A 14,420-nucleotide genomic window follows, 5' to 3' on the forward strand; every position below is an offset into this window, starting at 1 on the left:
GGCATTGTCCCCTCTAACGAGCCACCCTTCTTGTACTTTCCTGGCCGAATATGGTTCGGCTCACTTCTGCTCTGTCTCCTGGTGTGTCTTGGGCTCTGCTAACACCTGGCTGGTTCCTGCTGTCGGCTCGGATGGAGGGATTACTTTTCCTCGCCGATGTTCACTTTGTCTCTGGGTTTGGCAACCTGGACAGCTCACCTTCAGCCCCCTATAATGTTTGGTCTTGTTAATAAGACATTTATTCTTGCAAATAAGACATTTATTCTAAATTAATTTTTCACTTCCCTTGATCTGGATTTCCTGTTTGTAACATAGACTTAGCTGAATGTTGGTCAGTTAAGCTCTTTGTCTGACCTTGTACTGCCTGGTTGCCTGTATTTTAACTTCTTGAGGACATGGACTCGCAGTGGTTTTTAAAGAAACTTTTAACTTCAGACCATTGTTGAATGTCTTTCACAGCTTTGAGCTCTGTATGTTTGAGCTGGGTCAATCTAAGATAAGATAAGATAGTGTTTATTTGTCACATGTGCAGTTATACACAGTACAATGCACAGTGAAATGTATTTTGTACCTGCAACCATATATACACACATATAAACAAGAAGAATAAAAATTAGAAATTCACACTATACACTATACACACTTTACATGGAATTATAGAGTATTATAATAATTTACATTGTGCAACAATAGTCCAATTTAGGGCTTAGAGTTGAGCAGACGGCTGGCTTGTGGGTAAAAACTCTTCTTCAACCTTTCAGGCAGCGGTAACGCCGGCCTGATGGGAGCACGGAGAAGAGGGAGTGTTTTTTTTAGGATCTTCATGGCCCTCAGCCTGCACTGCTTGGTGTAAATGTCCTGCAGGTTGGAGAGGGTAGTTCTGATGGTCCGTTCAACTGATCGAACCACCCTTTTTAGAGCCATGAAGTCCTGCCTAGTGCAGTTTCCCATTCAGGTGGTGATGCTCCCACGCATGATGCTCTCGATGGTGCAGGTGTAAAAGTTCCTGAGCACCTTGAGTGGGAGCTTGAAGTCTCTCAGCCGCCTGAGGAGGTAGAGACGCTGTCTGGCCTTCTTCACAGTGAAGTTAATGTGATGAGTCCAGGACAGGTCCTGTGAGATGGTCACTCCCAGGTATTTGAAAGTGTCCACTCTTTCCACCTCAGCACCACTGATAAGTGGATGGTAGTCCCTCTGCTGCTTCCTGCTGAAGTCCACAATCAGTTCCTTTGTTTTGCTGACATTGAGCAGGAGGTGGTTCTCCCGGCACCAGTTCTCCAGGCGGGAGACCTCTGTCCTGTAAGCTGTCTTTTCATTGTGGGAGATTACTCCCACAACAGCAGTGTCGTCAGCAAACTTGATGACGACGTTGGACTCTGACGTGGCCACGCAGTCATGGGTGTACAGTGAGTACAGCAGAGGGCTGAGCACACAGCCCTGGGGGGATCCGGTGTTGAGGGTGAGGGAGGATGAGGTGAGGTGACCCACTTGTACCACCTGTGGTCTGCTGGTCAGGAAGCTGTGAACCCACCTGCACAGGGATGGGCCCAGGCCCAGGTCCAGCAGCTTAGAGACCAGCCTGGAGGGAACTATGGTGTTGAATGCTGAGCTGTCATCTACAAAGAGCACTCTCACATAGTTTCCCTTACCGGTGTCTATGTGCGAAAGGGTCTTGTGGAGGAGGAAGGATATGGCGTCATCTGTGGATCTGTCTGGCCGGTATGCAAACTGTAGTGGGTCAAGGGTGGTGGGCAGTGAAGAGGTGATGAATGTCTTGATGAGTCTCTCAAAACATTTCATCACCACAGAGTTGAGTGCTATGGGCCTGAAGTCATTGGGGCTGCTGGGGTGTGGTTTCTTTGGGACAGGGACTATAGTGAACTTTTTGAAGCAGGTGTGAATCACACACAGTTTCAGTGAGAGGTTGAATATCACTGTAAACACAGTTGCCAGCTGGTCAGCGCAGGTCTTAAGGACACATCTGCTAATACCATCTGGTCCAGCCGCTTTCCTGGTGTTTACACTTCTAAACACTCTCCTCACATCATGCTCCATCACAGTGAGTGTCTCCACCCCTCCCGCTGGGAGAGCAGCAGGCTGTCGGCTTCCCAACTCGAAGCACGCAAAGAAATTGTTGAGTTCATCAGCCAGAGAAGCATCGGCACTCATTGGGGGTGTGTGCGGTGCTTGTAGTCCGTGATGGTGCGTAGTCCCTGCCACAGTCCCCCGTTGTAGTTGCTGTTCCAGTCTGTGGCCGTAGCGATGTTTGGCCTCTTTCACCACTCTGTGAACATTGTGTGACGCAGCCTTGTAGTCCTCTATGTTCCCAGAGGCGAGGCCGGAGTTGTAGGCGGCGGTGTGGGATCTCAGAGCGTCGCGAACAGATTTATCCACCCACAGCTTCTGGTTGGGAAAAGTCCTGATGGTCCTCCTAAGTGTCATCAACAACTTTCCCAATAAATCCCACAACCGTTTCCGTAAACTCCTCGATGTCTCTGCCCGCGCTGCTGTGAAGCATGTCCCAGTCGGTTGAATCCAATGCACCCTGCAGAGCGGCCTCTGTTTGATCAGACCACCATGTCACTTCTCTCACAGCAGGGGGTTCCTGCCAGAGCCTTTGTTTGTATTTCGGCATGAGAAGGACAGAGGTGTTATCTGACTTCCCAAAGGGCGGAAGAGGTTTTGCTTTGTAGCCCTCTTTGAATGGAGAGTAGCAGTGGTCTAGGGTCCTCTCTCCTCTGGTGGGGCAGTCTATGTGTTGAGTAAACTCCGGTATCACCTTTTTCAAGTTTGCACTGTTAAAGTCCCCGGGTACGATGAGAGCCGCATCACACTGGTTAGCCTGATAGGTGGAAATAGCCTCATGTAGCTCAGATAGTGCAGTGTTTGTGTCCGCCTGAGGTGGAATATAGACGGCGCTGAAGATGACCGAAGTGAACTCGCTGGGCAGGTAGTGGGGGTGGCATTTCAGGGTTAGGAGCTCCAGGTTAGGCGAACATGATTGTTTCAGAGGAACAACATTCCTACTGTCACACCAGTTGTTATTAATCATCCTCTTGATTTTCCAGACTCACTCGTTCTGTCCATGTGATGAACACTGAAGAACTCTGCTGGCTGTACGGCGTGGTCTAGTAAGAGGGGGTCAGCCATGTCTCCGTGAGACAGATGATGTTGCAGTCCCTTATGTCCCTCTGAAACTGTATCCTGGCCCTGAGTTCGTCCAGCTTCTTATCCAGTGACTGGACATTAGCCAACAGGATGCTCGGCAGTGGCGTTTGGTGCGCTCTACACCGCAGCCTCTCTCTTACGCCAGCTCTTTTTCCTCAGGGCCTTGTACGTGACCTGGGTGCCCCGTCGCCAGTTTGTCTGCGTGTCTTGCCCTGTATCTTTCCCCCATTTCCTGTCTCTGTCCACTGCCCATAAAAGCCGCTGTGGCCAAAAATGATTAAAAAAAAAAAAAAATTATAAAGTCGAAAATTAAAGCTAAAACTAATATATACAGACAAAGCGTAGGAGCAGGTACGACGGCTGCTGACCTCACCGGCGCCATCTTGTATGTCCTAACCCTGTACTGTGTGCAATTATTTATTGACTTCCTAAATACAGCAAGGACTTCATAAATGACTTTTCTGACTTTTTCAGACTTTTTGGCTGGGATAATGCCAAAATATGGCCAGGTTTTAATTGTTGAAGATCTGAACATTCATCATGTCTTGTTGTATGTTTAAACCCACAACGGCTGTTCTACTTTTTACCCTTCTGTTTCAGTTACATGCTCTGCTGTCTTTAGTAGATTTGAACCTATGTCCCTCCCTTTTCTTAAGAAAATCCTTGCCAACCTGAAGCCCTCAGCGTGTCCCACTGATATTGTCCCAACTCGCTTATCCAGGGAAGTTTGGGACACTATCAGATTCAATATTCAGTTTATCATAAACAGTAGCCTTGTCTCTGGTGTTGTTCCTTCATTTTTTAAGCAAACTGTCAGTTGACACCTCAGTCCTCTCCATTTTTCACCCAATCTCTAAACTCTCTTTTATTTCAAAGATTTTAGAGAAGGTGGTTCTTCTTCAGTTTCAACTTCAGCTTTTTTTGACATACATGGAATTCTTGAGGCGTTTTGAGGCATTTCACAGCATGGAATTGGCTCTCTTAAGATGGGACGACAAGTGATGTTTTGTTAATTACTGACTCTCGGGATTCTATTTTAATGCTTTTAGATCTTACAGCGGTGTCTGACACTGTCAACCACAGTGTTTTTATTTCTCATCTCGAACACTGTCTGGGGGTAAAAGACAGCTTTGAGTGGTTTAGGCCATACTTGTCAGAGAGATTTTTTACATTTTAACAGAGCAAGACTGAGGCCATGATACATAGACCCAGCAGTTCCAGAGGTGCTACAAAATTAGACGTGGGCCCACTGGATCCTTATGTTAAGCTTGTAAACAACGTGAAAATGGACTGTGACTTAAAACTGGAGAAACAGATAAAGTCTGTTGTGAAATCAGTTTTTAACCAACTGAGGCTTCTTTCTATGGTCAAGCTTTTCTTAGCTTTTAATAATTTTGAGAGAGTTATACACGCTTTAATTTCAACTCGACTTGACTATTGTAATGCCTGTTACGTTGGTGTAAATTAGACCTCCCTTTCACGCTTTCAATTGGTCCAAAATGTAGCTGCTCGCCTTCTTACCAGAACCTGCAAGACAGAATATATCTCACCTGCTCTGGCCTCCCTTCACTGGCTTCATGTGCATTTTAGGATTGATTTTAAGATTTTATTGCATGTTTTTAAGTCCCTGAATGGGTTGGCTCCATCATATCCTTGGGCAAAATACTGAATCCCAAGTTGCTCTCTTTTAACACCTTATGCCCTGCTGACCGGCTGCTCCTCAGTGTTCCAAAAACTAGATTTAAGAACAGGGGGGATCAAGCTTTTTCAGCCATAGCCCCTAAACTGCGGAATGAGCTGTCCCTCCTCATGTGTATGGAGTATTTATTTATTGTGTTATCCTTTGCTTCATGTACAGCACTTTGGTCAACCTTGTTGTTCCAAATGTGCTTTATAAATAAATTTGTAATGAACACATCAGAGAGCAACTTGGGATTCAGTATTTTGCCCAAGGATACTTTGGCATGCAGACTGGAACAGCCAAGAATCAAACCACCAACCTTCCAGTTAGTAGGTAACCTGCTCTACTTCCTGAGCTACAGCCACCCTGAAATACTAATGAGGATAGAGGAAAACAGGTGGGACATGCAGCAGGAAGAAATCAGGGACAATGAGACACTATCAGACACGAGATAAGACACTATCAGAATAAAACAGGAAGTAACTAACGAGGAACATCGTACACAGGCGTAGACTTAACGGAAAACACAGAGAAGACAGAGATAACTGAAGAGAGGAATAACAGCAACTGGAACAAAATGGCAAATGTAACTAGGTTTCAAACACAGTAAGATCTAAAGGCACAAAATTCTAGTTTATATACAAAATAAAAACTACAAACTATGAACAAAAACCAAACCGTGAATACAGAATCAAAATGAAAGCAAACATAAAACACCTAAAGATAAACACTACAAAACTATCCAGAACTCACACTAGAACATGATGGAAAAGGAACAGGGGTCAGCTAGAATCATAAACTTAAGACTAAACCAACAGATAATGATATCACAATAACTGAACAGTATATAAACCCACACAACAAGCCACATCTCATAACGTGAGAATCCAAATGTCAAACACTAAAATGTAAAGAAACCTAGACGGAAACCCAAACTCCGCAATTCAGTAGAAAACCTAAATGCACAAAGCCCTAGGACTATGACAGCTTAGTTGCCATGTTATTAGGGTGCAGTATTCTCTATTTTCAGCATTCTTTAGGACAATCAGCATCACAGTATGTGGCTGTTTAGAGTCTTTATATGCAACAGTCTAATCCCTCCTCTGTTTTCTGTCAGGTGATGAATGTGAATCTATCTGAAGGAGACAAGGTGGTCTTTGAAGATGTGGTCCACAGCGAGAACACAATGCTGGCCAATGAGTCTATACTAATGAGGGGGTTGGTAGTACGAAGTCACAGCAATCAGATCTCTATCCACTTCCACAGCGTAAAGCCTCAGGCTGGTTCAGTCCTGCTCAGGTACCAAGGTAAGTATGAATCAAAGAATATGTTCCCCCTGCATGCTAAATAATTAAAAGTTGAAAAACAAAAAAAATGGAAATGTGAAGAACAATTTGATGTTTGTTGACTTGTTGATAAACAGAGGCAAAGAATGAACAGAGGTTCAGACACAGCATGCAGCATGAAAATGTTTCTAACTTTGTGTCAAGTGTACAGTATAGTCATAATTCCAGAGGCCTCAAACACAGTCTTAACCATATGTTCAGTTGCCATTATAAATGAGCGTTAGACTAGCTCTGGAATGTGTCTTTGGAAACTTTGCATTAGAATTTCAATTCAATTCAATTCAATTCAGTTCAGTTTTATTTATATAGTGCCAAATTACAACAAACACTTGCCTCAAGGTACTTTATACTGGCACTTTATATTGTAAAGGCCCTACAATAATACACTACCTTTATTTAATAGTTTCTTTTTTCATTTCATTGGATGGACAGCATAAGTTCATCATGATTGACCCATTAGTGACCCATTACACTCTGTAAGGATGTGAATTTTACATACCAAACAGTAAATACATTTCAAATAGAACTGGTATATTTCAACTAATCTACTTAACATTAACATATTAATGTATTTTTTCAGCATAATAACTATTACTAAAAAATTGATTAATTATATAATAATATTTTACCCTTACAAACCAGTGTTCACATTTTGGACCGTAAGACGGGTGGTTTGAAAGAGGAATAAAAGAAGCCATCTGTGTCCACTGTGAATGATCATCACAAAACAGAGGTGGTGGCTTATGACACCAGCTGTCAGCCACCTACAATGCAGTCCTGAGATTCCTGAGATCCCCGCTCAAACCCTACTTCAGGTTATCTCAATAGGTCTCAGGGTAGTTTCACCCAAAACCCCTGGTGGTAATGACCCATGCATTTTTCTTTCAGTCTTTGGCTCATGTGATGATGCACATGAAGAACTGTAGAAGCGTCATATAAGAGATGAAATATCTATATAAAAATTTAAAGAAGTCCAGTTGCCTTTTTTCAAGCTCATGAGAATAGCAGGAACGGCACTTTGCCTAGCAACATTGGGCAGCAGGTGGTAGCCATCATGGATCAAAAAGTATCCAATTTCACCAAAATTTTGGTCAATATGACCACTATGACCACGGCCATGACTGGTAACATTACAGATCCATGTATTCTTCAATGTTATATTTATTCATTATAAATTTATGCAAATAATGTATGGCAGTCAGAATGACCCCCTATGGAAGTGCTAGATAGAAATACACAGAACTCTTTTTTTGTCTTTTAATTAAAAAAAAAAAATTACAATGTTATAATACAATATACAGACATTTAAGAAAAGTCAGGGTCCTATAGTTACATGAGATTTATGTCAGTAATCCATCCAACCTATGCGCACATTTTATGAATACTTAGAAAAGTATTAATATACTTGTTTTTATAACTCATCTTACTAGCATCAAACATCATAAGCATACATAAAGGGGAGAAATAAACATAAAAGTGACGAGCTGAGATGTTTCCTCACTGAGAACTTTTACTTGAATGAGGAGAAGACCGCGATTCCCTCTAGGTAAGTGGGCCGAGACAAGAGCAATTGATCTTAGGTGACCGGATTCAATTTTTTAGATCACTGATAACGCTTAAAGAATGAAATTATCAAATCAATTATAGCCTTTTTAAGTTCAACCTCCTTGTTTTAACACGATGAGGGTTTTCTTTCTTTTTTCTTTTTTTTTCTTTTTTTTGCTGTTTGTAAACAATTCTTAACCCAATAATCTATGACTCAACTGACTGATCTATGACTGATCTCTTTGAATCAATTACAGAAGTTTACAAACTGTGGGGTTTCTGTTGCTTTAACTTGTCACACACTCCCCTACAAAATAAATGTTGTCCCGACGTTAAACAATTACAAAATCTTCTCACAAATATTCCTTTTTTTTTTTTTTTACCTACAGTCACTTGCAAACTTGACACTGAAGTGCTTCTTCTCCAAGCTTGTGCACCACTGTCCATGGCAACAGTCTATGTAGACAGTCCATCAAATAACCATGGCAGTCTGCTTGAATTCCCCATGAATTGTCCATGGCCAGAGTCTGTAAGTTGTCCATGACCACAGTCTGAACAGTCTGTAAGTTGACCAAGGCAACAGTCTGTAGACTAAGACTTTTATGAGTCCATAAATGAAGGAAGGCTGGAAGTAGTATGGCTTCAGGGGTGGCAGCCATGGGGCCAGTCCTGGTGTGTGACAGATGTGTAACAGCCGAGATGCTGGCTGGATACTGTAACAGGAAGGGATACCCAACTGATCATAGGTCATGCATTTTGGTGGGTGTCTCTGGTGAAGTGGCTTTTCAGATTCAGCAGCTGCACTTGAGGATGGAGATGTATGCAGTGAGTTTCCATCAGGCAGGCTTTCAGCAAGTAAGTCTTTTTCCTCTGCAGGCTGATTTTCAGTAGGCTCACTGAACTCCTTCAGGTGTTCTTCTTGAGAAAGCTGTGCTGGTTGTGAGACAAAAGCTAGCATTTTAACTTTCTCTCCTGCCATATCTCATTCATCCAGAGTCTGGTTTCTCTCTGCTGGCACTGTGTGAACATGGAGAGCTTCATAATGAAGCTCACGCTCATCCCCACTGTGTTCATCAGATCCCTAAATTTGAGTTTCAGGCTGGTGCCTCTGTTTCTGCTTCTTTTATTCCTTCTCAGAGGTCTGTGTCTCGAAAGGTAAGCAGTCACAGGGCATTGACAAATTTCTGTGCAGAACCTTAGAGTGTCATTTTCCTCTTTCTGATTTCACTTCATAAATTGGTAAGTCGGACCGCATTGGTCTCATTACTTTATGAACTTGTCTTCCCAGTAGCTCTGGAGTTTGCCTGAACCTTCCCTGAGTGTCAGATTCTTAACCAGGACAGATTCACTGGATTGTAGCACTGAACTTCTTACACTTGTGTCATAGTACCTTTTATTCCTCTCAGCATCTTTTTGAGCATTTTAATTGCATTTAGGTGTCCTCCATACCTTGCTTCCATATCTTCACATAGTCAATGGAACCTAACCTAACAGCCCAAAAAGCGTATCAACTGGCAGTCTGGGTGATCTCCCATAGGTAGAATGGTGAATAACCAGTCACTTCACAATGCATATAGTCGTAGGCATATATCTTCTTGTTCAGGGATTCCTTCCAGTTTGATTTCTGTGTCTCAGTCAGTGTCTTAAGCATTTGCAACAATGTTCCCTTCTTGCAGTCCACTTGGCTATTCCCCATTGGGTGATAGCGTGACGTCCTAGACCCAGCCACAACACTTAATTAGTCATGATGGATGCAAGAGGGGAAACCAAACTTTAAAGCAAAGTTATTGAAGATCAGGTTTGCAGCAGTTTTTCCCGACTTTGATCAACAATAACAAGGATGCATTCGTATCCTCCCTTGCATCGATCAAGATGGAGAAGTCACAGGGGACCTTTCTTGTACCTCAACAGCTTGGATAGCAGCAGTAAAGGTGGTAGGTAGGTTCCTCAGAACTCTGTCTCATTAGTGACTCTGGATCAAGTGGCATTCTTGACAAAACACCAGCATCACTGTTCTCCCTCCCAGGTCTGTATTTTATGTGAAATCAGCCAACCCTGCAACCCACCTGGAGGTGGTTGCATTCAGTTTTGCAGTTGATAGGATGTAGGTGAGCAGGCTGTTATCACTATACACAGTGAAAGTTGGGGCAAAACTTATCAGTGATGGCCCGTTTTAAAGCCTAAAAATTCTAGCTTCCCTTCATGAAGGTGATAGTTCTTTTAAGCAGGTGTCAATGTGTGAGAGCCATAAGCAAAAACTCTAAGGTTGCCGGCTTGCTTTTGATACAGTACTGCTTCTAGGCCTTGGTGTGATGTGTTGGTGTGTACAGTGAATGGCTAAGTGAAATCAGGGAAGCCTAATTCTGGTGGATAGAGCAAAGAGTCAATCAGTTGTTGAAGTACCTGCTGGTGATGGTCTGTCCACATAACTGTTTTTTTCAAGGACACAACATAGCTCAGTTTCCCTGTTTTTGCCTTTGCTTTCATATTACTGTCAGGAGCTTTCTTTGTGTCTGCTTTTAGGAGCTCATGAGGACAGCTAGTTTTTCGTGAAAAGTCTTTGATGTCCTGTTTGTAGTAAGTAAGGATACCAAGGATTTTCCTGAGTTGGCCCACAGTTTGAGGTCTGGTGTCTTTTAGTTTCCTAACAGATTCAAAGTCAGTGAAATCTATCCTGCTGCCCTCTGCAGAGACTATCCTGCCCAGATAGCCGATCTCGGGTTTGAATAGATCACACTTACTTGGCTTGCGTTTGATGCCATACTGCCTTAGGCATTGCAGCACTTTTCATACATCATTTACATGATCTTCAAACGTTTTACCGAAAATTAGTATGTTGTCAAGATAGGGAATGCAGATGTTATCCCGAAGCCCTTCTAAACATTCCTCCATACAAAGCTGGAAGGATCCACAATTACACTGCAAAACTGAAAAATGGTCAGAATGACTGCCTTGGGAGTTCTACTGCTAACCAGTGGTTTGCGCCTCATTGTAAACCCTGTGTTTATATTTATGAAGACATTTCTTATTATTAACATTGGTAATGATATGTCTACCTGTGTGAGAGTCTTTTTGACTTGGAAACTTCCACTGTCATCCACTTTAATTGTCTTCTTCCAGGCCCTTTGGTTTTGCTGAGCTGGCCAGTGCATTCCTTTTTTTTTAATGAATGTACAAGATTGTTGATTTCCCCACTTGTAAAGTTTTTGCTGTCGTTCTAATGGTTCATTTTGGGTTGGGTTTTTTTTAGTCTAATGATGACCTTCTTCACTTGCATCAACATCTCTTAGGACATGATATTGAGATGTCCAGTGAACAGCTACCAAATGCAAATTTAGCACTTGAAATCAACTTCAGAGCTTTCATCTGTTTAATTTATCATGGAATAATGTGGGAAAATTATTACCCAGTTACTTTTGAGCCTTTTGTTAAACCACTCAAAGTGAACCTGAAAGTCTCTACGTCATTCACATCTAGATTGATTTCAAATCCACTGTAATGGTGTGCAGTGTTATGCCCTGGCCTAGGTGAACTCAGAGCCCAACACTGCTCCCTGCTCCCAAGGAAGGACCACAGCTATAGTGAAATTTGCAGTCTAAAGAGATTTATTTATTTATTTTTTATCTTTTGGGGTAGAATAATGTCAGGTTGGGCACGGCCACAACAACAAACAAAACATTCTAGAAAAGAAAACACAACTAACTGTAAATAATTTTAAAAAAAGGCCATAACCAAACATGCTTCCTGGTTGTTTAGAAGAATTAAACTGTGGAATGAATGGTGTGTTGTGGCAACAACAGACAGCAGAAACATGAAAAAGAAAATGTTTCCAATACTAAAAACAGACAATTGGAAAGAAAACATGCCTCTAATAATTAAAAACAAAATGTAGTTATACCATAATGCTACATTTTTAATGAAAGTGCACCATAGGGAAATACAGTGATGTATTGCCTGAAAACTGGCAAATACAAAGTGTGCTGGTGGTCTTTGTGTGTGTTGTTGTCTCTGTATGCATATCTAGGGTTTCAGGGGGGCAATGGATTTTGAAAGTGTGCATTAAGACTAAACAACTCAATCCTCTCACCCTCAAATATTGATAGTCCTCCCCCTCCTCTCTCTCTCATGCTTTCATATATTGGTTTATTAAATTCTCTCTTTTCCTCTGAGGTGTTCTGTTCTTTGCTTGGCCATGCATCTTTGCTCGGCTGGGTCAGCAAGAATGCCTCAGCCTACTGGCCCATATAGCTTTCTCCAGTCCTGTTGAATTGACAGAGATATACCTTAGTACAACCTAGTTCTTAGCAGGTGTTTTGAAACTTCTGGAGGATGCAATTGTAAGGGTAGATATTATTGTTTTTAAGGCTTAAAGGGAAGCTTTAATACCAGTAATAAATGACAGTGTTAGCTCATCCCCTAAATATTTATTCCACCACTGAGCTGAAACTTTTCACTAAAGATATACTCAATTTTGTGCTTTTCCATTCAAATGACTCCCTCCCAGCACTGGCTGTTTGTCTGTCATACTGAAAAAGAGGCTGTTGATCAGGAAATTCAGTGGTTTTGGACTGCAGTAGCTAAAGCGGTGAGGGAGTGCATGTGTTGGCTCAGATAGGATTCATCACATTGAGTTGCTGGTCCCACTTATTGTTCCCAGGCAGAGAAAGGATAGGGCAGGCCAGGCAGCACTGGAGGAGAATGACTGACAGTTACCATAGATCTATAAACGCATTCATTGTTGAACATGCAAATGCTCACAGCAGATTCTAATATGTTTTACTATAAATACAACATCTTGTGGGAAGTTCTAATCACATCCAGAGATATTCTAAATATTATACAGCCTAAAGGAAGGCAGGCTGTATGATGAATCTTACTGTATACCCTGTTCCCATGCCAAAATCACTTTTATGTGATCATATAAATATCTTATATAAATTCTTTCGCTACTCTCACGTCTGCAGCTGGTTCAAAATGCTGCTGCACGACTTTTGATGGGAACTCAAAAGAGAGAGCACATGACCTCTGTCCTGGCCTCACTTCACTGGTTGCCTGTACATTTTAGGATTCATTTTAAGATTCTTATGTTTGTTTTTAAATCTTTGCACAATCTTGCCCCGCCTTACCTCTCTGAGCTTCTTCACCCCTACATACCTTGCCGGTCTCTCAGGTCAGCAGACCAGCTGCTCTTGGAGGTACCAAGATCAAGAAGGAAGCTCAGAGGGGACAGGGCTTTCTCTGTTGTTGGTCCTAAGTTATGGAATGACTTGCCTTTGCAGGTTAGAGCGGCCCCTTCACTGTCCACTTTTAAAGTTCGTCTTAAAACCCATCTTTTTTCCTTGGCTTTTAACTCCAGCGGGATCTAGTTTTAAACTGTCTTTTTTTTTTTAACCTGAAAGAGTTATTAAATTGTTATTTATTTGTGTTTTAATGTACAGCACTTTGTGTCAGCTGTGGTTGTTTTAAAGTGCTTTATAAATAAAGATGGTATGGTATGGTATATCTTTCTTTAGGTGAATATACACCTAAAGTTTATACATTTGTACAGTTATAGTATATGCACTAAAGCACAGCTTTGGTTTTGTCAGAATATCTGCATCTTTATTCACATCACATGAAGGTGCCAATCACTTTTTAGGACCCTGCACCCTAATGAAAATAAAAGTCTGCCCTTTACATTTTTCAGCTGAAGTGATCATAATGTAATAAGAAATGTTATCACAAAGCACCGGTGACTGATGGTTTTGAATTTTAATTATTGGGCTCAATATCACCTACTTAGAATATGATATAATTGATACAGATGATATAAAGTTAATTTAAGATGCTTCATCTAATCGCTTAACTGAAAACAAGCAGCAATCTTCAATTTGACTCTTGGATCACAGGTGTGGTGTTGGGATATTGACCATCTAATACTGTTTCTTGGATGATTATAAACCTCTGACAAATGCTGACAAAATCATTTTAAATGAGCATATAGCACAGTTTCTTTTGCTTATTATGAAGATTTACTTACAGTTTTTTTTTTCCACCATAATTGGAGATTTAGTTGAGTCTCTCGAGCTAGCTTGACCTAACATTTGTGTCAGCCAATGTATTTTTCCACATAATGGCTGCTGACTTATGCCATGTTGATTCAAGCAGAACAAATGTGGAGGAAGGTGAAACTTACATGTTGGAAAAGCTCATTATGACAATTTTTGCTTGTTGCAGAGCCATTTAGAAATGGGTGGTCACACACGCATCAAACATTCAATACTTAACCATCTAAGTAAGGGAAAATGGGCATGCATGACAACAGACATGTATGTACGCAGGAAGCTACATTATTTCATTTTTCTCTTATTTGGCTGCTTAAAAAAAAATCAAAAACAACTTTGAATAGTATTTGTATTATTTTCCCTAAACATGCTGCTCATTAATTGTGTCTGTCTGCTGTTTGCTGTGGGTGTATAGTATAGTTTTTTGTTTTTATTTTGTTTTTTTTAATCAGAGCATTCTCACTAACAGCAGAAACTGTTAGCTGTTTGGTATGGCTTCAGTCATGTATCTCTCACTCATATTCCAAGGTAGGCTTGGGGGGGTGTTTAGCCTGGGGACCCTCACTGGATGCACGGCCTGGCCGGGATTTAAACTCAGTAATGTTCCTAGAACTGCACTCTTCTGGACAAAGATCT

At 41.6% G+C, this 14,420-nt stretch overlaps 1 protein-coding gene across 1 annotated transcript in view; it reads left to right on the forward strand.

The window, feature by feature from the left end:
• Positions 1-14,420, forward strand: part of sez6b (seizure related 6 homolog b) — a 298,710-nt gene that overhangs the window by 177,848 nt on the left and 106,442 nt on the right. Inside the window, exon 4 of the mRNA XM_030745381.1 lies at positions 5,967-6,156. Within this exon, the coding sequence (XP_030601241.1) occupies positions 5,967-6,156 (190 nt within the window). The remainder of the gene's footprint in view (positions 1-5,966; positions 6,157-14,420) is intronic.

The sequence above is a fragment of the Archocentrus centrarchus genome, chromosome 13 (genome assembly GCF_007364275.1).
Source record: "Archocentrus centrarchus isolate MPI-CPG fArcCen1 chromosome 13, fArcCen1, whole genome shotgun sequence".
Taxonomy (NCBI): Eukaryota; Metazoa; Chordata; class Actinopteri; order Cichliformes; family Cichlidae; genus Archocentrus; species Archocentrus centrarchus.